The sequence below is a fragment of the Boeremia exigua genome (assembly GCF_020726555.1).
Source record: "Boeremia exigua strain MPI-SDFR-AT-0100 chromosome Unknown C7974scaffold_1, whole genome shotgun sequence".
NCBI classification, from domain to species: Eukaryota; Fungi; Ascomycota; class Dothideomycetes; order Pleosporales; family Didymellaceae; genus Boeremia; species Boeremia exigua.
The window spans coordinates 3,187,160-3,209,725 of NW_025763518.1; the positions used below are offsets into that span (position 1 = coordinate 3,187,160).

A 22,566-nucleotide genomic window follows, 5' to 3' on the forward strand; every position below is an offset into this window, starting at 1 on the left:
CTCGTACCTGGCGGTTCCTTGTTATGATTGGGCAGAGCGCAGATAAAGACGTCGTTTAGGCATGAAAGATCTGTGCGGTCCAGCTTCCTCAAATTTATGCAGATGCGCTATGCTTGAAAGAGGCGATCTTGACAGCCAGATCCGTGAAACATGTTTGGTTTGCACTTAACCTCAACATCTTCGTCAAGCACCGATTGGTACATCTGAATCCTCAAATCTCAACGGCTTCAGGGGTCTTGCTTCTTTTGTGCACAACGTGGAGAGACACGCAACCTCATTCACATGTCGTACAAGGCAGCCTTACGAGTGCTTCAACGCACAACCGCGAAATCACAAGTCTGCTGAGCAGTGCGCAAGACTCAAGTGATGTGCTAAACGTGAAGCCACAGCCGTGGAGATCTTGGTGCATCTGATGCGACCAAGTGAGACTTGCAGGCGCCTTGCTACAGCGGCGATTCGCAGTGCATCCCAGCACGATCTCCCGCGGCCCGTTGCCGTACGAAATGGCCCTTGGCTGGCGACCAGTGTTCACAGATTCACCGCTGAAGCGCTGGCAGCAAAGCTATTTGCATACGGCAACTCGCAGCCAGTAGATGGCTCCGCGCGGAAAATTCGAAACGCTCTTTCTGTTTCAGGCTTGGTCCGGTTGTGGCTGCTGGCCCAACCAGACCCCTGTCGCGCCAGGCACAGGATTGCCATCTCCAGCACATCGCGTTCACTTACTGGCTCTCGACAGCCTGCTGTTTCACGCGCGAAGGTGAAGTTCGAACAGACAGGTCTTGTGTTCCCTGCTAGCAAAGACCCTGGGGCAATTTTCACAGTGGCGTGCGGTCGCACAAGGTCGCATTCCTAGCTTTGCCTCCGAGCCCCTTACGGCAAGGCATACGGCTCACAAACATGGCCACCGGGTCTCATTATCATGAGATTGACGACAGTGACGAGGAGGCATTTCAATTAGAAGCTACGCGGAACTATGATGAGGAGGCGACAGCAAAGCGGTGGTATCACACCGCGGAAGCAGGTATAAAGTGGGCATTATCGGCTGGGCATAATGAGTCGAGCACCGCAGAGCGAGGAAGTCGACCCGTCTATTCGAAACTTGAAACAAGGAGCTCTGCCGAACTTGATTGGCGCGACGTTAACGTTGCTATTGTAAGTCCCTACGTTCACACCGCGTACTTATACAATGTCACCGCTCCCTCTTCACCTCTTTACGCAGGCTCGTTGTCAGCTCGCAGCATTGTGTTGCTTCCCTTCCATTTTTCATTGTTGTTCTTCATCACTCTTTTATTGAAGAACATTCTTTCCATACTCTTCTCTTCTACTACATCTGTTGCTGTGCAACTCTACATACTTTTGCCCACCTTCTCTACCACAAGTCTGTTGCCGGTCAACTGACGAAAAACCCCATAGCCTTCGCGCTCACATCGACCTTTCAAATCACATAAAAGCAAAATCTTCATAGCCATCATGGTGGCTTTCAGCGCTGGTGCGCTTCTCTTAGCGCTGCGCGTCCTCATCACCGCCGCTCCTTCCACAGCCGCCCCCATCGCGGCACCAGCACCACAAGCACCTGCGCCGGTCGCAGCATCTGGGTACTGGTTCGCTGATGTCAAGCGTCAGGGCGTTGCGCCGTACAACCCCAACAAGGACAGCTACAAAATCTTCCGCAACGTCAAAGAGTACGGCGCCGTTGGCGATGGTACCACAGATGACACCGAGGCCATCAACAAGGCTGTCGCCGATGGTGACCGCTGTGGTGAGGGCTGTGACTCTTCTACAACCACTCCCGCTATCGTCTACTTCCCCCCTGGTACCTACGCTGTTAGCGCCCCGATCATTCAGTACTACTACACTCAGTTTGTTGGCGACATCAACAATCTCCCCACCATCAAAGCTACTGCCGCCTTCGAGGGTATGGCTGTCATTGACGCTGATCCCTACATCCCCGGAGGCAACGGTGCTAACTGGTACACCAACCAAAACAACTTCTACCGTCAGATTCGTAACTTTGTCATTGACATCACTGCCGCCAAGGCGACCGCTGGTATCCACTGGCAAGTCTCCCAGGCCACCTCCCTTCAGAACATCCGCTTTGAGATGGCTAAGGGCGAGGCTGGAAAGGACCAGAAGGGCATCTTCCAGGACAATGGTTCCGGCGGTTTCATGACCGATCTCACCTTCAACGGCGGCGGCGTCGGTGCTTTCCTCGGCTCGCAGCAGTTCACCACCCGCAACATGACCTTCAACGACTGCGGTACCGCTATCTACATGAACTGGAACTGGCTCTGGACCATGAAGAGCATCTTCATCAACAACTGCAAGGTTGGTCTCGACATGGCCAACAGCCCTACCAACCAGACTGTCGGCTCTGTCCTCATGCTTGACAGCAAGCTCGTCAACACTCCCGTCGGTGTCAACACTTCCTTCACTCAAGACAGTATCCCTACCACTGGCGGTACCCTCGTCCTTGAGAACGTTGATTTCTCTGGCTGCGAGTCGGCTGTTGTTGGCGCTTCTGGCAATGTTCTCGTCAAGGGTGGCGTCAAGGTCGAGGCCTGGGCTCAAGGTAACGCCATGGCTGCTGGATCCGGCCAGGGCCGTGTCCAGGGTGACATCAACGGCGGACCGTCGAAGCCTGCGGTTCTGCAAGGCGAGAACGGCTGGTTTGAGCGCAGCAAGCCCCAGTACGGTGAGGTCGATGTCTCCAAATTCATCAGCCTCAAGTCCAAGGGCGCCAAGGGCGATGGCTCTACTGATGACACTGCCGCTATCCAGGCTGCTATTGACGGACTTCAGGATGGCGAGATCCTCTACGTTGACCACGGCGCCTACCTCATCACCAAGACCATCGTTGTCCCTGCCGAGAAGAACGTCAAGATTCAGGGTGAGGTTTACCCCATGTTCTTCATCACCGGCGAGTTCTTCGGCAACATGGATGACCCCAAGCCTGGTTTCCAGATCGGCGCCAAGTCTGGTGACAAGGGATCTTTCGAGATGAACGACGCCATCATCGGCACCCAGGGCCCTGCTCCCGGTGGTATCTTGATGGAATGGAACATCAACGCCGAAGCTGGCCAGGCTGGCCTCTGGGATGTTCACTTCCGCGTTGGCGGCTACGAAGGCACGAAGCTCCAGTCTTCGAACTGCGCAAAGAACCCCAACGCCACCCACGACGCCAACCCCGCATGCATTGGCTCTTTCATGCAGCTCCACATTACCAAGTCTTCCAACGGCTACTTCGAGAATGTCTGGCTGTGGACTGCTGACCACGAGCTTGACCAGGCCGACCACGGCCAGATCGACATTTACAACGGTCGTGGTATGATCGTCGAGTCCCAGGGTCCCGTTTGGCTTGTCGGCACCGCTTCCGAGCACTCTCAGATGTCGCAGTACCACTTCCAGGGTGCTAAGGACATCTGGTACGGCGCCATCCAGACCGAGACTCCCTACTACCAGCCCAACCCCAACGCCAATGTCCCGTTCACCAAGAACGACAAGTACTTCGATCCTGATTTCTCTGAAGGCCTGACATCTGCTTGGGCTGTTCGTGTCATCGACAGCTCCAGCATCTGGAGCTATGGCGCGGGTACATACTCATTCTTCAGCAACTACGACCAGAAGTGTGTCGTTGGCCAGAACTGCCAGGAACACATCAACGAGATCAGCAACTCGACCAACGTCAACTGGTTCGGTCTGTCATCCAAGGCCTCTGTCAACATGATCACTTCCAATGGTCAGGGTCTTCTCAAGGACGCCGATAACCGCAGCAACTTCTGCGCTACGCTCGCTATCTTTGCGCAGCCGTAGACGGGTTCTGAAGTTGAGTTTGTTTGAGTAGTTTCGATTCTTTCCCACTACAGTGGGCATTCTTTGCGAAGCATAGATGACTTGTTTGTGTACTTTACCGTTTCTTGAGAGCGATGGATAGCTGAGCATATCTTATACCCTGGGCTGGAGTTTTGTGTTAGTATATACATAGATGATCTAAATTGATCTGAGTTCTGAACTTATTCATATCCAATTCAAAATGTTTGCCGATACAGTAATGTGGTGATGAATCCTCTGCAGATCGAGGGGAAAGCCTAGCCGAGAACGCGCGAAAACTTCCCCGCTAAAACTTGCCAGCCATATTCCCTCGAAAATGTACGCCTGCCCCCCAAACCCTCACATCTCGCTGTCCTACACGTTGAACCATGTCAGACGACCGTGAAAACGATGCGCGACCCGCAAAGCGCGCGCGTCTCGACCAGAGCACCACCCACACTCCCTCCGCCGCTGCAACACCGCAGGCCACGCCAGGCTCAGCACTAAATGCGCCATCGCAGATTGAAACGGACTACGAAAGAGAAGCTCGCGCCGGAATTACAGAATACGTCTGCCCCGATAACTTGGGCTTCACAGGCATACTGAAGCAGAGATACACTGATTTCTTGGTCAACGAGATCGGACTTGACGGACAGGTGCTGCATTTGAAGAGCACGCAGGTCGAGAAGAAGAAGAGGGACGTGAGGACTGAAGCGCCAGCGGATGCTGAGAAGATCAGGCCGGAGGAGAAGATTGCGATTGTGGAGGACAGTAACGCGCCTGTCGTGCCAAAGGAAGAGAAGCCTGCGGAAGAAAAGCCTGCGGAAGCTGAAAAGCCTGCCACAGCAGCAGGGACAAACGGTGGTGAGGAGACATTTGCCATTGCTGCGGCGCCGAAGAAGGAGGTCAAGGAAGAGGTACACGTCACACAAATGTCAAGCTTGGTTGATTTACTGACAACGAGCAGATCTCGGACGATGATACCAAGCTACTCCACTCGATATTCGGGGAAGACATAACAAACCAGATTATCGCACTCGTGCAGAGCATACGGAACCGCGAAGCTGCGAAAGCGAGGAGCTTCAAAGCAGTTACATCGGCACCGATCCTTGACAAAGAGACGCGCACCAACGCGCACAAATCCCTCCGTCGCCTGTTTCCAAACCTCCTCGAAACGTCTATGGAAAACGATCAATCGATTCGGATCAAGGCCAACCCTCCAGCGGAGCGCAAAAGCAAAGGCGGGAGAGGAGACAAGGCCAATGGGGATCAGAGCAAGCACAGGGGCGGCCAGCTTGCGTGGGAAGAGCTGGGTGGAGACTACCTCCATTTCTCGCTGTACAAAGAGAACAAGGACACAATGGAGGTCGTTGGTTTTTTGGGAAGCAAGCTCAACAGCGGCGCGAAAGCGTTCGCTTTTGCAGGAACCAAGGACAGGCGCGCTTGTACCGTTCAGCGACTGTGCGTGAAGCGCCAGACTGCCGAACGCATTGCCGGGTTCAACAGGTCGCTGTTCAATGCTGCGGTTGGTGACTTTGAGTATCGTACGAACGATTTGAAGTTGGGTGACTTGAAGGGTAATGAGTTCACGATCACACTTCGAGACTGCAAATTCCAGAACGAAGACGGCATGAACGACGTGCAAAGGCAGGTTTTCGCCAATGACGTTGTCGGTAAAGCTATCAGGGACTTCTCTGAGAAAGGCTTCATCAATTATTACGGTCTGCAGCGTTTTGGCTCTTTCGCAGCTAGCACAGACCAAGTCGGGCGCAAGATGCTGAAAGATGATCTGCAAGGCGCTGTCGATGATCTATTAAACTACAGCGAGGTAGCACTCGCTGCAGCAGAAGGTACAGGTGACTCCAGCATCCTCGTATCCCAAGATGACCGCAACCGTGCCAAAGCCCTCCACGTCTGGAAGACTGAAGGCAAGGGCCCTGCTGCCTTGGAACTTCTCCCCCGCAAGTTCACCGCGGAACGAAACATAATCCAACATCTCGGCTCCCGCAACTCCCATTCTGGAAAGCACGACCGCAAGACAGACTGGCAGGGCGCTTTGATGACTATTCCTCGCACTCTGCGCCTCATGTATGTTCACGCCTACCAATCGCTCGTCTGGAACGCAGTAGCAGGCAAACGATGGACTACATATGGCGACAAGGTCGTAGAAGGTGATTTGGTACTCGTCGGCGAGCATCTCGACAAGACCGGCGACTCTTCCTCTACTGTCAAAACCACCATCGACCAAGACGGCGAGTTCATCATCAACCCCTCTGGCACCGAGAACGCCAACGCAGTCAACGACGACTTCGAACGCGCGCGCTCCCTCACCAAAGCTGAAGCCGAAAGCGGCTTGTACACAATCTACGACGTCGTCTTGCCTCAGCCTGGCTTTGACGTCGAGTACCCCAAAAACTCTATCGGCGAATTTTACAAAGAGTTCATGGGCAGCGAGCGCGGCGGCGGTCTGGACCCGCACAACATGCGCCGCGCGTGGCGCGAAGTCAGCCTGAGCGGCGGGTACAGGAAGTTCCTGGCGCAGCCGCTGCAGCCGCTGGAATTCGAGGTGCACAGTTACACCAAGCCGGATCAGCAGTTCGTCGAGACAGATTTCGACAAGATCAAGAAAGCGAGGGGTGGAGCGAAGGAGGGCGAGAGGCAGACTGGAGATGTTACAATGGAGGAGGGTGAGGAGCTGGACGAGAAGAAAATCGCGGTTGTGGTCAAGTTGCAGCTGGGCAGCAGCCAGTATGCTACTATGGCATTGAGGGAGCTGATGAAGGCGGGTGGTGTCAAGGCCTTCAAGCCTGAGTTCATGGGCGGAAGATGAACAGCAATTCGTTGATCAACTATGACAGGGACACTGAGTTGAACCACAAGAGTACGCATGCTACCTAATTCACAGCTTGCAATATTCGACTTCACAAAACATAGCGACTCCGAGGCTAGTCAAACAAGACCCATGAAAACGCCGCCACAGTGACCGCGGATATCACCTTGCACTTGTCAGCAATGTTCTTCGCACGCACCGTTGCAATGCACTTACGAATACCCCTTGATCAAAGGTTGTCAGCAGCTGTGCAGCTCCATTGTTACCAGTTTCCTGCGCAGAAGCCGATGCTGTCGATGTTGGCGAAGCTGCCGCACAGCTCACGGTCTTCGCAGGTAGAGTCGACGGCATCGAGAACTCCGCAGGCGCCCAATTGCACAACATCGGCCCGGGAAGTTGGAGCGAGTCGTTCATAGCTTGGGCAATCATCACATACCCATTGCTATCGAAGAAGTCGTAGCATTCGTATTCATAGTCGTCGTAGCTCGTGTCCAGTGTTGGTACGGCCTGGCATGCTGCGGTATTGGTGCTTGATTGGTAGCATGCACACGACGCCTGCTGCTCGTAATCGAGGTCGTAGAAGCTGGTTGTAGCAGATGCACAGGATGCTAGGATAGACGCATAGCTGTTGCAAGGAGCGAATGCAGTCGCGTTGATAGTCGCCGTAGACGATGCTGACCTTTGATCAGTGATCGTACGTGTGGCTTTTCAACCCCTTCGCTCACCTTTCACCGTCGTCGACTGTGTCGTCCCCAATATTGCCTGCGCGATGTCTTTCCCGATGTCGATCAAACCAGCGATGTCTTCCGCCTTCTTCAATTTATTGTTCAGTCCGCCAACATTATTCGCTTGAACTTGCTCCTGCGCGGGTGCTGGCTTTGCAGGTACCTGTGGAGCCGGTTTGTTTGTATTGGGCTTATAATCTACTTTTGGAGGGCTCGGAGGACGAATGGCAGGAGTATTGGGTTTGAATTTTGGAATAAAGATTACACCTGTACTTGCGACAAGGCTGAAGAGGGCAAAGGGTACGAAAAGCATTTTGGAGTATCCAAGTACAAACAAGGAAATTATTGTGTGCTTAGGGCAATCAAAGGAACACCAAGATGGCTTCAGGTAACTTATAGGTATTGCGAAACACACTCACTCCCATAAGAAGGACCGAAGTCGAGTGCGAGGCGGCTGAGCCGCACCTCCTCTTGACTTCAGCCTCAACCTCTGTGTAAAGTGTGAATACACGAATCGCGAACAGCGAACAGCGAACCACCAACAATCGGAATCAATATGCAAGGCTTAGACCATTACAAGCAGGCCGCAGATATTGAAAGGCTTGTGGCTTTGTTCCAGGCAGCACACCGCCATTAGGCTTTGGCGCTAAGCGCTCAGCTGAAGGGAAAGCGCAGCCTTGCACGCAGCCTCACGCAGCCGCATATCAGGCAGAGCTTTTCCAACACGCGAGCCTGCAGATCTGATTTAGAGACGCCTCGAGATCATTTTCCAACCCTAGCATATGTTTCGAAGGCGGGCGTGCTGTTAAAATGTGGAAACGCAGAGTCTCGTGCTACAATTTGAGGGTTGGCAACAACTTGCAATTGTCTTTCTCCCGCGCATGTTATTGTATAGCTTTAAGTTGGAACAGAACTACGAACGATTGGTCTTGCTTCCTCCAACCACGGGGAGTGGCCGGTGTTTCGACAATAACCCATGGGTCGTCGTCCACCGCGACCTCGACCTTATCCTTGACCTCGTCCTCGACCGCGACCTCGACCGCGACCTCTGCTTCCTCATCTTCGGAGCCAAAGTCAGACATATCTTCATCTTCGGAATCAGACAGCTCCAGGCCACCCCAAAGGGTTTCCTGCACCTCATCGCCCTCTCCCCCCTGTGTCACGCCCATGACGTCTTCCAATCTGAACTCTGCAAGTTGGTCGAGGTCTTCTCTCAATTTCGCGAGATGGCCGAGATATTCTTTGTCGTTCCTTACCGTAGCGTCGTGCAGAGTTGTCATGTAAGCTTGCTTGGCAACATCAACGTATAGTAATCTGCATCCTCCCAGCTGTCGAGGCCGCAGGCGACGAGAATGCAGTTCTTGATAACCCAGTAATGAGTAAGAGTAGGGTCCCTAGACTACCGCGTTAGATGGGGTCGCATGAGCTTGCTGTCCGGCGAAAGTACTCACTGGAGGTTCTCCTTCCCTGCCACAACGCACATTCCCATATCCACGTCCTTGTAGGCCAGCGCCTCAAGATACTTCTTCTCATGGGGCATTGCTTCCGAAATGGCCATAATTGCGATGAATGGAGTCCGAGAAGATGCTTGCGGTGGTCGAGTGAAGAGGAGAGAGTGTGGGGTTGAAGATGAAGGTACACAATAACTAGGCAAACGGCCAGACTTGGCAAGTTATGCTAGCGAACAGCAGAGCGCACCTTTATAAGGTCGTACGCTAATCGGAGAAGAACGTCTGCCCAAGGCAGCCTGGAGCCGCACATGTGGCAACGTGCAATGGATCTCAACTCGCTGCACGCCCACAGTATAAAAAACAGTGCATGCTCTACTGCACCCACCTAGGCATTTACATCCGACTAGTCACTTGGTAAAATATAGTATTACCTAATAGCCTCAACGCGGGTTTTCCTGTGTCTTCGTCACGCTTGAACGGAGTGATTCAGTTGTAGTTCTGCGGCTTATCCGCCGCGACACCATGGCATGCATCCTACAAATGTGTCAAGTAGCTGTTTGAACGTGTCTTATAGCAGCATGATCCTTATCATACATCAGGAGAAGTGTATTCTTTGCTCAACGAGGATCTTCGATGCATGAGCTATATTTCCCACAAGAGGTTCCAGTGAAAATACACGATGTAACCGGCAAGCAAGATTTGAGTGAGCCCTGCCTGCCCGTGAATAGGTCTGTTTAGCACGACCTTTTGTAAGTTTCAAATGTGCTTAGCACTGAGGTCCAAATGCAGCGTTTTTTCTTAACCAAAACTGAACTTTAGCTGTAACACAAACACCGCATCGGTTTTTTTACATCGCATTATGGGTGATTTACCGGAAATGCGGACATCTTACATGGCTTTGCAGTGCATTTCACTTGACAGGACCTTTCTTCTGTGTAAGAACCACCGGAGTATAATGCTTTTTACACGATTTTGCACTGTGGTGCATAGGGCGATGTGTCGAAATCCCACATAGCAATGATTTTCTATAGAAAGAGTATATCGGTCTGCGACATCGTTTACTTCAGTCTTAAGGACGCTGCCACCGACGTGGGTTGGACTTTGGGATTTTCCAGTAGTATCAGCCTCCTCTAAATACTTTTGGGACATCGTAATGTGCAACTATCCTTCTCTACCACTCGAGCTTGTCAGATGGACAAGTCAAGTTGCACGCGAAAATTTCATCTTCGTGTACCCCTGTTGCTAACTCCGGCAAAACCTGTCGGGCAGGCCATATCTCGCGCCCCAGCGTCTTCTCCTGTTCATGGTGCTGTCGGACAAGGTTGCGAACGGTCTGCTGAACAAACAAGGGTCCCTTTTCCATTCTTGTGTGCATCTCTCCACTGACATATACACCAGCGTCATAGTTTTTTTGTGTATTGAGGCAAAGCCACTTATCTTCATTCAAGACTCGTTTGTACATGGAGTCGATGGCTTCAAACTCCGCATCAGAAGCATCCTTATGCCGATATACTTCGTACTCCATTGAGCAATGATTAGGCGATGTGGGTACGCATCTCATCATGTAAAAGAAGAAAGGTCTAACTCGGGTCAGCCCACTCGGACGGTGTTTCTGAGGGCTTGTTTGTCCACTTACGTGATGGTCATGCACGCATTTGGGAAATAATACGTGCTGCGAACTCGCTGTCCCTCATCCATGGCGATATTATCTGCATTAGTGAAGTGCTGAATGTGCCCCCCTTCCGTATTGACAGCGTAAAGCTTCAGATCTGTGATGCCGGCCACGTCCGGGTGAGCGGTCGGACAATGATAACATTCATTGTAGTTATCAGCCAATGCTTTCCAATTGAAGTCGCCATCCATGTTCCAAGTGTGATCGAATCGGTAATCGTCAAAGTCAAATGCATCCATGCGAGGCTGTGTGTCAACCCCCTCAAAGTCATCTTCCCATGCCAAGTCATTTGAAACATCCATGTTCACCCACACAAAGCCTTTATGATCGACATGAACATTCACTCGAAAAAGTCCATTTTGCGTTTTGTCGAAACCTTCCATCTCTTCATAGCCAGGCGCCTTTGCCAGATTACCTTTCAGTCCGTAGGACCACCCGTGGTATTTGCAGGACAGTATTTTCGCTCGTCCTTGAGGTTCCATGACGACAGGGAAAGCTCGATGCCGACAGATGTTATGGAACCCATTGATATCGCCATCTCGATCTCGGCAGAGAAAGAAGCGGAAACCTGCTTCTTCAAATTGAATATAATCTCCGGTAGTGGGGAACCTGTGCTTGTGTGTAACCATGATCCATCTCTTAGAGAATATGGCCCGCCTTTCCAGCTGATAGATAGCGTCGGACCTATACCATGACGACGGTAGACTGCGCGAAGTAGTGTTTGGCGGTGCTGAGTCTCTGAAGCCGAAGAAATTCCAAAGATACTTGCTCATGGTGGATGGTGGAGCGACTCAAACAAGCTGCGACTGTGAATTAAAGGCCAGATAGCTGACCAGTAATCTCCCATGCCTATATTCTTTCACGACATGTTATCGAACCCGGCAAAGGTCAGTCGGCTACAAGCCGCTCACGTGATGGATAGTCCGGTCACATGATCCGGTTGACTGTTGATCAATCCTGCTGTTCAGTCGGTTATTACTTCTGGACACGATTTGCAATCAGACTAATCTGAACCCTGATTCGGCTCTTATCAGCACGTTACGCAGGTGAGGGTGAGATACAGTGTCACGTTACAGCCCGGATTCAGTTCCAATCTGGGGTGCCCAGGTGGACGGCTCCCAGACGCTAGTTGGGGTCGCGTGCCTTTCGCAAACCATCGAATTCCCATACGTACATCCATCCTGTAAATGGCGGAGAACCAACGACGCAGCCAACGCTTTCCGTATTCTACGAACAAGCGTGCAAGACAAGCTTGCGAGAATTGCCGGTCCGTGCGCACCGAGGTTTTAGTCTCATCAGTTCTGCTGATGACTAACAAAAGTGCAGTCGGAAGAAGTCGAAATGTACAGGAGAGAGACCTGATTGTTCGTGTTGTGTGCGTTTACGACAAAAATGTGTCTATGCCGCTCATCATCGAACTCGCGAGAGGTCCACCGAGCCTCACAATGACACCAGCGGCGCTCCTCAAGCGGTTGGCACCGACAATGTACAGTCATGCATGCCACCAGGTTCCTCTTAAAATACTCATTCATTCTTAGTCAGAGCGTCTTAACGCGATTGAAGACATGCTGAAAAATCTTGCTGCGGTGATCGAGTACGCCTTCCTTATGGAGCATCTTACTATCAGGCTGACATCTCTTAGCGTTCAAAGACACTCTGCGCCAGCCAAGTCTCCCACCCATCAGGGCCAGGATGATGAACATCAGACGGCGAGATTCTCACAGGAACCTGTCATCCAACTTTCACCAATCTCACTCCCTACTGTGCCACACTCTCTTTACCCCGGGTAAGGGCTGTTGCCGACCACCACGATCGTATCGCAGTCCGCTGATTGTTGTTAGCATACAGGATGCGCAATTACCAGACACAGTCATAGCAGAAGGGATCGCGCTCTACTTTTCCAACTTCTGCAATCAGCCGTGTCCCATTTTGGCCAATTCTCAATCCCTCGAACCCGGGGAAAGTGATCCCATAGCCCCAATGATCCTGTATGCCATGTTGGCTCTTAGCTTACGCTCGTCCCGGCATCCGTTTTTCAAAGATACGTCTGTAAGAACGAGATGTATAGCTAATCTGACACAGCTCGCATGGAATCTTATCACCATGGCATACTGTGAGTTTGAGATTGATGATGTTTATTTCCAGGCGCTTTGTCTTCAGGCACAGGTGGACTCAGGTGGTAAGTTTATGAGACCTCTTATAATAGCCAAGGCATATTAACGAAACTAGACGGGAAGCTTGAGAGAGCACGAGCCCAGGTTGCCATTGGTTTGCGAGTCGCACAAGCCCGTGACATGCTCCGCGTTGATTCTCTTGATGGCCTGGAGCTCGCCGATCGAGCTCGGAGACAGGAGATCATATGGTCACTGTTTATGCTCGACAGAATGCTTCTTGGGGGAAATACGAAGAACCCATCGACCCCGACTGCCGTCTTCGAACTCCCTGTCATCCAGAGCGGTCCTTGTCACCCCGATGGTTCTCCTCAGACTGCAGAGTCTGATGTTTCGTTAGAATCTGTAGATTCAGATATTCCACTCCCACCACAGAGTGTCGCTTGTCTACAAATACAAACGATTCGGATATGGGAGTGCATCATCGACTACATCGCCCAGCCCCCTTTGAGCACCGACATTCCTCTCTGGAGACACGATTCGCCCCGGGCTGCAATCTTGACGAAACTTCTAGACATCGAGACAAGTGAGTATGTTTCTCTTCTCGGGTGAAAGAATCTAAGATATGATCTAGGGTGCGAGACTGCAGGACACACTCTAACATGTGTGGGTTCGCCTGCCCGTGTGTTGGAAGAACCACGATTGACAAGCTACTTTGTCATTTGGCTGCGGTTTCACATGACTTTGTCTGCGGTAAACTGCATCTTGTCAGTACAACTCGAACATTCTGTGTCGACATACTGAACCCTATGCAGAAACCACCCTTTCATTATCCACGTCAAAACTGCACGCCTCAAACACAAAATCCCACTGACTTTCTTACAAAAGTCTTATGAGTTCTCTTTGATCCATGCTAATTGGGTGTTCAGGCTTCTCAATCACATGAACGAAGCCGAACTGATGCTCCATGACCCCTTTCTCGGTCATCTGGTCGCAATTGCGGCGTCAGTCCATTTGGAACATACCAGAAGCCAGTATCCGACGGTAGCTGCATCCGCGAAGCAGAAATTTGACAAATGCTTTGACTTTGTTAAAAGACTCTCAATGGAGTGGCCGCGAATGCAGATTGCTGTATGTATTTGACGTGCTTCCGCGAATGTACGTACAAGCTAACACATATGAGGTCTCTCTTCTAGAACAACTAGAAGCGCGTATCCCATACCGTTCAAATTTGAACTACGTGGAAGAAGAGTACGATGGTGCAGCCCCACCCGACGCAAACAATCAAGTATATCTTGCGGAAGAAGACTTGCTATTGATGTGGAAGCTCTTCGAGTACGCTTCAACTTCTACCAAGCCAAACTCAGGGTACGCATTTGACGCAGAGCCTGACTATGTAATGCGCAGCGTAAGGCCGGATTTGAGGGAGTCATCGACTCTCACCGATGGCCAGGAATCTGGTCATCCAAGTCCGAATACAGCCGCTGGCATGACGGTTCACTCCAGACTGGATGACATTGCTGTTCGGTCTTATGGGGATACGCCCCTGTCCGGCGGATCCACGTTCAACTACTTCCTTTTAAATCACGAGCCCGATCATTTGCACTATTACAGTCATTGAGAGGGACATGTGAGGTAACTTGGCCTTGTTCGTACCTTCTCTACTTTTACCGACTCAATTCTAGCAATTCTATCAGAAGCTCATATCCTCGCGCGGCCTGCGGCTCGTCTGGACTTCCAAATCTGACTCAAAGGACCGTTGGTGCCAAATACTGGGTCAGAATCGGGTATTGGCACGTTGTTAATTTCCTCGGATAATGCAGCCATGGATTCATCGCCTTCGCAATGATTATTTCGCCAGCGCGGAGCTGCCTACACAGAGTCAATCGTAACCTCCCCTCAAATCCAGCCTTCAATCGCTGACTGACCTCGGGATATACACCAATATATCTGAAACCGCCTTCAGATCTGAGCGACCGGTGCGAAACACCCGCTGGGATTACGATCACATCCCCCACACTGATATCGACTTCAACGCCATCGGTGCCCTCATCCTCCTTTGCTCGCCCAAGAGCTAAACGCGAACTTCCTCGAGTGATAGCTGTGCAATTTAGATTGGTTGAGAAACCGATCCCGCGCCACTGGAGTCCGTACCGTAGCATTCATGAGTATTAGGGTGAAAATGAGGTATTTTAATCTCCCCCCATTCGCCCTAACTGGTGTTGAGCGTATTGTTTGGGTACGATCTTTTTGCGTTTAAAAACTCACGCGTTTTTCCCAGCCGTTTCTCTCACATAGATGCTTTGCCAGTTCCGAATTCACGGGAACTGGTAGAACTCCCCGATATATTAGGACTGGCAAGATACTGTTCGGGACATAGGTAGAGCTGGGCAGAGTGTACTGCTCAGGCCATATGATGGCCATGATGTATGTGTACTTCGTTTCTGAAGAGGTGCTGCAATCGCGTCCATTTACATTCCGTCAGATAGATAACGTGGAAGATGTTAGGCCATGACGCTTAGCGCCGGCAAGGAATCCGGGTTCCGCTTCCGTTCCCGCCTCAACCCACCTGGGCAGCGTTCTGGTAGCGCCTGGGCGTCTTGCTCTCAAGATGCGATCTTCGCACTGGGCTTATCCCAAAAACGTCTCGTCTAGGACACTGTTCTCAATATAAAGATCATCCATTGTCTTCCGGGCTAGCGGTATCTAGGTATCATCGAAAAACGCGATGGACACGAACAGCTCTGTGATCATAGTGGGCGCCGGCGTGTTTGGCTTATCAACAGCACTGGAGTTAATTGGCAAAGGATATAAGAATATCACAATCCTGGATCGACATGTGCCTCCAGTAAGTCTTGTTCTGGGACAGCTGGGCTAGAGCTGATAGGAGTCCAGGTACCGGATGGCTCCAGTGTCGACATCTCACGCGTAATTCGATTCGACTATCGAGATCCAGTGTATGCTAAGCTTGCAAAAGAAGCATTCGATGTCTGGCATACTCATCCAAAGTTCCGCGGAATCTTCCACCATGGCCCAAATGCTTTCATTGCAAGCAAGGCGTACGGGCGGACGCACCTCAAGAAATGCACAGATGCTCTCGACGGTCTCCATCACCCTTGGAAGCCAATGATAAACCAAGAAGCTATCAAGACCGAATTTCCAATTCTGTATGGTGATACAGTTCACTCGAACCTATCCGGATACAGCAACAGTAGCTCTGGTTGGGCTGACGCTCAAAAGGCGATCACTACACTTCGTAACGAGTGCATTGAGGGTGGCGTGTCATTCATCTGCGGTAGAAAAGGTACCGTTGTTGCTTTCAAAAAGGACAAGACAACAAATAAGATCGTTGCTGCAGAAACGGAGGGTGGTCATGAGATACAAGGGGACTACTTTGTTCTCTCTGCTGGCGCTTGGTCGACAATGCTTGCTCCGATGTATAACTCAACAATCTCCACCGCGCAGGTCCTAGCATTTATCAATCTGTCAGAAGCGGAGATGGATACATATAAGAACCTGCCGCTCTACATAGACTATGACTCCGGATGGTTCTGCTTCCCACCCCACCCCGAAGCTCGAGTGCTGAAGATCGCCGTCCATGGCTGGGGTTATACTCATACTCGAAGTACCGGCCAGAACGACCTTTCGTTCCCACCAACAGCCATCCGAAGCAAGCGCACCGATTTTGCGCCCCCGGACGGTATCTCACGGTTGCGCTCGGGTTTGAAAACAATTCTTCCGTCTCTTGCAGACCGCCGCTTCGACCGCGTTGCTGTGTGCTGGTATAACGACACGCCCTCTGGCGATTTTATCATCGACTACCACCCAGACCACTCAAATCTCTTTCTTGCAACAGCTGGAAGCGGCCAGTAAGTACTGTCTCACTTCGCACGCACTCAATTCTTGACACGTACTAATTCTACTTTTCCGGCAGCGCGTTCAAATTCTTGCCAACTTTAGGGAAATATGTAGTGCAGGGATTCGAGCGGAGGCTCCCAGCGGACTTGAAGAAGAAATGGCGGTTCAGAATGGATTACAAGGATCAGCAAAGTGCATTTCATGGCGATGGGAGCCGTGGGGGACCGGCGCGGCGCGAATTCACGCCACAAGAAAAAGCGCTGCTATGATGGTGCATCTTTGCCTTTGATTATGATTAGTTTGGGCCTAATTGTATTTGACTTGACGATGAAATACAGGTTGTCATCGCGAGCCTTATTCTTTCCAAATTGTGATCTATAGATGCGTGGGATCATATCTAGTCCACCCTTTGAGCCGATTGACTCCACGAGCTTCAAACAGACAGCTATGACGGCTTATGAAAGATTTCTCCAAGTGATTTGTGATGAAACGAGGGTTTCTGAAAGAAGAAGGCAAAGAGAGATTCATAACAGAAATGTAAGATTTTTTTTTCAGAAAGATGGTGATCATAAAACCGTCAAAAAAGATTGTGAGCAAGTACATAGGTATAGTCTAATCAATCGATCAAGTATCCTCAATTCCGTTCGCGGCCTTGTCACTCGCTTGATAGTTGAAATCATCGATAAACCCCTTATTTGACCAGTCCCTGTTAGTGACCATCGGATGACCAACCAATTTAGGTCCAGCCAAGGAGAGGTTTGACAATAATGGCCCATGCTCGAGGTAATGACTGTGATCACCATCCTCCTTCTCCACAGTGGAATCTCCCTTACCCCATACTTTGTATCGACCGCCAGGGTAAGTCCATTTCCAGTCTTCCCAGCGGTCCTGACTGAGTACTTCTCGGTAGTGGAGACTACTTCCTGGCCAGACGGCCGTTATTCTTCCGGTCTGACCTTGTTTGTCTAATCGAGTCAGTACAATGCGTCATATATTTTTGCGAAAGTTGATAGTGTAAGATTACAACAAAAGAAGCGGGAGACTTACACCAACTTGTGCAATTTCCGGTCCAAACAGCACCTTTCATAAAATCGTCAACCTGCATATTGAAGTCATCTTGTGCTCCTTTGTCGGGTGCAAATGTAGCAACGCCGAAGCTATCGACTCGTTTGAGGAGGCGAACGATAAAATCCGCCGTCGCCTCGAGACTCCCTGCGTTATCTGTTAGCCAAACGATGGAGAACTCTGAAAAAGAAATCCCGTCATACCAATCAGACTGCCGTTCGCAACAGGACAATTAGGGCCAAGCATGGACAAGTAATTTGGAAAACCTGCACATCCGAGGCCCATGTATGATGCCGGATCATCCTTCCATAGCTCCTTGAGGTCAACTCCATTCTGTCCCAGCAGCGGGAATCGCGGTCGAAACGTGGTGTTGAATCCTGTAGCGGCGATGATAACATCGGATGTCTCAATTCCTTCCTCGGTCTCTAGGCCGTTTGGCTTGCACGCCTCAATTGGAGTGAATATACACTTCACATTCGGCTCTTGTAGAGCACGTAAGAACGGTTCCCCGGGACTGATTCTGCGGCATCCTAACTCGTAGTTGGGTATGAGCTTCTTACGCAGCATAGGATCTGTGATACATTTCTCCATCCATATGGCCATTTCCCGACGCTCCTGTACCTGCGTTGTTGAATCGCGGTGGAAAACAGGAAAAAGCTTGTTGTAATAACTTTCGAGCTCCTTACAACGTTGCAAGTAGCCATCTGCGGGGCTCTTGGAGCTGTCCTCGGTTTCTCGGAAGCTGTCTGGCAGCTTCGTTATCCAGGATGGTGTCCGGATGTAAACCGACAGACTCTTGACTAGAGGTTGGATCTGTGGTACAACCTGCACAGCGCTGGCTCCTGCTCCGATAATGCTGACGTTTTTTCCTGCCAAACTGACTGAGTGATCCCAGTCTGCTGTATGCATGAGGTGACCTCTGTAGCTTTCTAATCCGGGAATATCAGGATACTGGAAATGGTTAAGGATCCCCGCAGCGTTGATCAGGATATCAGCCTTTCTACCCGTTTCCAGTATTCCACTTCGTTTGGTGTCAACCAACCACGTGCTCTCTTGCTCAACCCAGACACATCTTTCCACTGAGGTCTCGAATTCGATATGACTCCTTAGATTGAAATGATGGACAACCTGCGAGAGGTAATTCTGTATTTCACCAGATGGTGCAAATCTGCTCGCAGTAGCTTAGATCAGTTCGTGTCCAGTTACTCTGAAGCTGAAGGAGATCGAGCACGAACATTTTGGACCAGCCCTTTGTTGGTGCAAAAGAGTACTGGTAGATGTCACTTGGAACATCACAGGCGCATCCTGAGAGAATTCAGTCATCTCTTCACACAACAATCATCTTTGCCATACCTGGGTATGTGTTTTCCAGCCACGTGCCTCCAACATCATGGTTCTTCTCTACAACCTTAAACGTGTAGGCGTGTGATAAGTACTTCTCAAAATGATGCGCTAAAAAGATGAACAAAGTCAGTCCTCGGATTTCTTGTCTTTGAAACTGGCGCCATGACACACCTACCTAGAAGAATTCCAGAAACGCTATGACGGTCAGCGACGCCTGAATATGTATGTAGGACTTGTAATGTTACTGACCCAGCTCCAATGATGATGATGTGTCGCTTTGCCTCCATGATACTACCTAGCTGGTATGAATAGTCAGGGCGTTTTTATGACTTCTGAGAAACCAACCAGGAAGGCCGAGCACAATTCCAAGGTTCCTAGGAGGTGCCTGACACATCTACCTAATGCAGGCCGTATCTATTATCCGGGACTTCTCTTCATGATGCGGGCCGATATCCGTGAGTTCCGATCACGTGCCTTGCCATAACCATACCTAACTATCTCAGTTCAGACCAGACACTCCTGATAAGCCTGAGTTACCTCGATGTTCATTGGCTGGCATATATGAAGCGCGATTAGGAATTGACTTTGGGTGTTGCTAGTCGGTGCCATGACTTAAATAACATGCCCATTCCCGAGATTCTCGGAGCCTATAGCTTGCAGTGAATTGTGACCACTTGAGCATTGTCATGGCGGCAAACGATCCGAGTTTCGCACCCCTCAGTGCATTGACCAAGAAGACCACAGAGGGTGCGGTAGATATTTCCCCCGGGGAGATCCTGGAGACAACGGACGAGATCGACGACAAGTACGAAACTACGAAGAAGGAGCTTTGGGCATATTACTGGTAAGTGAAACTTAGTACGAGTCGTTGCATCGACTGCATATATTCGTGAAACCTTTTCTGACTGAACAATTAGCTACTATGTTGGCGACAATGGGCTCACCCTGTTCAATTTCGCTCCTACCGCATTTCAAAACCTCGTGTACGCAGCATCCGGAGATGCAGAAATGCTGCATTTCCTAGGCAGAACTCGCACAGTCAACAGTATTGTCTTGCTGTGCAACGGAATTAGTTTTGCCATTCAGATCCTTGTTTTTCTCTTACTTGGCTCTTTTGCCGATTTCGGAACATGGAGACCCAACATCCTCATTGGTCTTTCCATTGTCGCTTTCGGGATAGGATTTGGCTGGTTGGGCGTTCATACTCAAGAAGACTGGCAGATCGGCGCAGGCTTGTGAGTAACGATCAGAGGAAATTTGCAGTTCACACTGACACACTCTTTTAGATATATCGTCGGGCTGATTGCATACCAAACGACCATCACTTTCTGGACGGCCGCGTTCCCCGGTTTAGCAAGGAACACTAAGGACATACTTACGAAGGCTAAGCAGCTGGCTGAAGGCACTATCACCCGCGACGAGTACGAATTCGCGGACATGATGAAGAGGAACGAGATCTCAAATACTGCCTTCTATGTCCAATCAGTTGTTGAGGTGTTCATTCTGGCAGTCATCGTTGGCATTATGTTCGGTCTCCGCGTCAACGATAGTGCAGAGAACAATAATTGGGGGCTCTCGGTCCTCATAGCTTTCGCGACTGGAGTCTGGGTACTATGCGCTATCCCGTGGTTTGCGTTCGAGAAGAGACGACCAGGCCAAATTCCACAGACCAATGTTGTGTTAGCGGGCATCAAACAGTTAAACTATGCCCTTGCTCAGATTTGGCAGCTACGACAGAGCTTAGCCTACTTGATTGGGTACTTCCTCCTCGGCGACAGTCTCAACACTACGGTTACTGTTATCGGCACACTTCAGAACGAGATCGTCGCGTTCAACAGTCTTCAACTAACGTACCTTCTTATTGTTGGTATTGCTGCACAGGCAATTGGAATTGGTGCTTTTTGGCGCATCCAGAAGCACTACCAACTCTCGACTAAAACCATGTTTATGGCTATTGCTGTCAGTATTGTCCTCCTTGATGGATGGGGTCTGATAGGTATCTGGTCTCAGACCTTTGGGTTTCACCAAAGGTGGGAGGTATGGGCCTACCAGACATTCTATGGGCTTCTAGTCTGTCCATGGTACAGTTATTCCCAAACGATGATAAGTGAGGTAACACCACAGGGCAAAGAGTTTCTATTTTTCAGTCTTTTCTCTATCATTGGCAAAACAAGTGCCTTTATTGGCCCGCTTGTTAGCAGCGCCATCATTGATAGGACGGGCAACAACAGCAGCCCATTCTACTTCTTGTTCTCACTCAGCGTAGCAAGTTGTGCCTGGCTGTACTTCTTCGTAGACATAGGGAAGAGCAAGACGGAGCAGCGTGTCTTCTTGGAGAAAGAGATAAATCTGAGGTCGTCAAACGTGTCGGAGGAACGAGCAACGGCGTGATTATCTCGTTGCTAGACATTGGCGCTTGGCGAAGTAGGAACTTCCAGTAAGGAGGAGGCAAGGGCACACACTATCATAGCTAAAGAAGAAGTCGAGGACGCCTCGCGTCAAATTATGTCGCAGATAGAGGAGTGTATTTGGCCGCATAGTACTATAGCAACAATTATCGCGCGTTGAAAGTGTACAAGACATTGGCATATGATGAGTCTTTCATCAATGAACCAATCCTGATCCGACCGATGTCAGATGGAGCGAGATTCCGATTCATTTGTGTATCGCGCATCGCGCCAGGACTTGTTCGAGGTTTCCAGGGTCTCCAGTCGAACAAAACCATTATCATAAGTAGCTGGTCATACGCAATAACTGAGAAGATTGCGGTTGCAGCTTTCCAGTATCATCCTCACCTATCTTTAATCGGCACTCGTACCGTGAGATAGCATTCTGTTTCTCATCAATAAGTTAAAGACAAACTTCCATGGCCCCAGCCAGCTCGCGAATTTCTTTGTTGTTAGCGGAGACCTTACCCTTTGTCTCCCAATAGAAAATCTTTGGCCATCGCACAGCTTGGGCTTTGTATACCAGGTATATTCTGCTGTTCATGAGTAACTCAGGAAGAAGCAACAGGGCGGATCTGACTTCTTGTATGTGAGTATCAAAAGGCTTGGTCCTTGGGGGATACCTCAGGAACGTATGCCACTTTACAGTATCTTTCTGCAAGTCCAACTAGAAGAAGACTTCGCCGCGTGACAGCCCAATGTAAGGACGCCAAACTGGAGTAGGTTGCCGAGGTCGATGCATCCATCCATCGCTCGAGAACACGAGACGTTGAATATCGAAATCCTTCGAAGCCACCCAAACAAGCCTGTGATGTTTCGAATTACTTGTGCTTCTCTCTCGGTGCATTCCGTTCCCTGCAGTTATCCCAGACTCTTGTTTGTTCATCTTGCGCGATCAAGCCATCCTTTTGCCCGTCCTCCCTATCCTGTATAGTTTGAACAGCACAGCTAGTGCGAGCACTGCGCTTCGCAGGTTGATACTCGATCGCTATAAGTGGTATGCGCGTTGTCGTGTATTCTGTTCATGTCCGTCGTGGAAGAAGCAATTACAAAGTGGTCGATCGTAAAGAAGAGTTCTTCGAGGATGGCAGCGAAGACTGTCCTATCACAGAAGTCTCGGGAAGCGTCATTCAGCCCAATTCTGACGTGCTTGTGCCACTGCACACCATCAAGGATGCATATTCTAGTCTTGCCACTGATTGCTCAAACAAATGGATGTTCAGCGACTGCCCGTCGGTTTGTCGCTGACAGCAACG

The 22,566-nt window shown here is 50.4% G+C and overlaps 9 protein-coding genes across 9 annotated transcripts; 5 read left to right on the forward strand and 4 right to left on the reverse strand.

The window, feature by feature from the left end:
• The first annotated feature begins 1,199 nt into the window (after positions 1 to 1,199).
• C7974DRAFT_384042 (exo-beta-1,3-glucanase) lies at positions 1,200 to 4,017 on the forward strand. Its single transcript, XM_046140810.1, has one exon. It carries the CDS (start codon positions 1,471 to 1,473, stop codon positions 3,808 to 3,810), a length of 2,340 nt encoding a protein of 779 aa, XP_046003400.1. The 5' UTR covers positions 1,200 to 1,470; the 3' UTR covers positions 3,811 to 4,017.
• A 179-nt stretch (positions 4,018 to 4,196) lies between these two features.
• On the forward strand, positions 4,197 to 6,637 carry C7974DRAFT_299479 (pseudouridine synthase; the record flags this gene model as incomplete). Its single annotated transcript, XM_046137748.1, has 2 exons — positions 4,197 to 4,724; positions 4,775 to 6,637. 2 exons carry the CDS (start codon positions 4,197 to 4,199, stop codon positions 6,635 to 6,637), a joined length of 2,391 nt encoding a protein of 796 aa, XP_046003401.1.
• A 57-nt stretch (positions 6,638 to 6,694) lies between these two features.
• C7974DRAFT_25505 (uncharacterized protein) lies at positions 6,695 to 7,953 on the reverse strand. The gene is made up of 3 exons (XM_046137496.1): positions 7,363 to 7,953; positions 6,854 to 7,311; positions 6,695 to 6,803 (listed from the first exon to the last, which is right to left on the reverse strand). The coding sequence occupies exons 1-3, from the start codon at positions 7,673 to 7,675 to the stop codon at positions 6,753 to 6,755; spliced, it is 822 nt and encodes a 273-aa protein (XP_046003402.1). The 5' UTR covers positions 7,676 to 7,953; the 3' UTR covers positions 6,695 to 6,752.
• A 1,858-nt stretch (positions 7,954 to 9,811) lies between these two features.
• C7974DRAFT_468236 (Rieske [2Fe-2S] domain protein) lies at positions 9,812 to 11,322 on the reverse strand. The gene is made up of 2 exons (XM_046146389.1): positions 10,450 to 11,322; positions 9,812 to 10,393 (listed from the first exon to the last, which is right to left on the reverse strand). The coding sequence occupies exons 1-2, from the start codon at positions 11,256 to 11,258 to the stop codon at positions 9,985 to 9,987; spliced, it is 1,218 nt and encodes a 405-aa protein (XP_046003403.1). The 5' UTR covers positions 11,259 to 11,322; the 3' UTR covers positions 9,812 to 9,984.
• A 149-nt stretch (positions 11,323 to 11,471) lies between these two features.
• C7974DRAFT_25537 (uncharacterized protein) lies at positions 11,472 to 14,306 on the forward strand. Its single transcript, XM_046137497.1, has 10 exons — positions 11,472 to 11,752; positions 11,812 to 11,971; positions 12,024 to 12,079; positions 12,128 to 12,271; positions 12,327 to 12,664; positions 12,715 to 13,182; positions 13,231 to 13,363; positions 13,412 to 13,727; positions 13,780 to 14,231; positions 14,282 to 14,306. The coding sequence occupies exons 1-9, from the start codon at positions 11,673 to 11,675 to the stop codon at positions 14,215 to 14,217; spliced, it is 2,133 nt and encodes a 710-aa protein (XP_046003404.1). The 5' UTR covers positions 11,472 to 11,672; the 3' UTR covers positions 14,218 to 14,231; positions 14,282 to 14,306.
• C7974DRAFT_25563 (uncharacterized protein) lies at positions 14,258 to 15,030 on the reverse strand. Its single transcript, XM_046137499.1, has 2 exons — positions 14,525 to 15,030; positions 14,258 to 14,468 (listed from the first exon to the last, which is right to left on the reverse strand). Exons 1-2 carry the CDS (start codon positions 14,756 to 14,758, stop codon positions 14,298 to 14,300), a joined length of 405 nt encoding a protein of 134 aa, XP_046003405.1. The 5' UTR covers positions 14,759 to 15,030; the 3' UTR covers positions 14,258 to 14,297.
• A 58-nt stretch (positions 15,031 to 15,088) lies between these two features.
• On the forward strand, positions 15,089 to 16,909 carry C7974DRAFT_25539 (FAD dependent oxidoreductase). The gene is made up of 3 exons (XM_046137498.1): positions 15,089 to 15,444; positions 15,492 to 16,465; positions 16,531 to 16,909. Exons 1-3 carry the CDS (start codon positions 15,325 to 15,327, stop codon positions 16,721 to 16,723), a joined length of 1,287 nt encoding a protein of 428 aa, XP_046003406.1. The 5' UTR covers positions 15,089 to 15,324; the 3' UTR covers positions 16,724 to 16,909.
• A 107-nt stretch (positions 16,910 to 17,016) lies between these two features.
• On the reverse strand, positions 17,017 to 19,461 carry C7974DRAFT_384058 (putative FAD-containing monooxygenase). Its single transcript, XM_046140811.1, has 8 exons — positions 19,401 to 19,461; positions 19,113 to 19,353; positions 19,039 to 19,058; positions 18,873 to 18,971; positions 18,755 to 18,824; positions 17,723 to 18,687; positions 17,502 to 17,666; positions 17,017 to 17,419 (listed from the first exon to the last, which is right to left on the reverse strand). The coding sequence occupies exons 2-8, from the start codon at positions 19,148 to 19,150 to the stop codon at positions 17,079 to 17,081; spliced, it is 1,698 nt and encodes a 565-aa protein (XP_046003407.1). The 5' UTR covers positions 19,151 to 19,353; positions 19,401 to 19,461; the 3' UTR covers positions 17,017 to 17,078.
• On the forward strand, positions 19,452 to 21,374 carry C7974DRAFT_25685 (autophagy-related protein 22-like protein). The gene is made up of 3 exons (XM_046137501.1): positions 19,452 to 19,707; positions 19,781 to 20,098; positions 20,150 to 21,374. Exons 1-3 carry the CDS (start codon positions 19,550 to 19,552, stop codon positions 21,252 to 21,254), a joined length of 1,581 nt encoding a protein of 526 aa, XP_046003408.1. The 5' UTR covers positions 19,452 to 19,549; the 3' UTR covers positions 21,255 to 21,374.
• Positions 21,375 to 22,566: the final 1,192 nt, after the last annotated feature.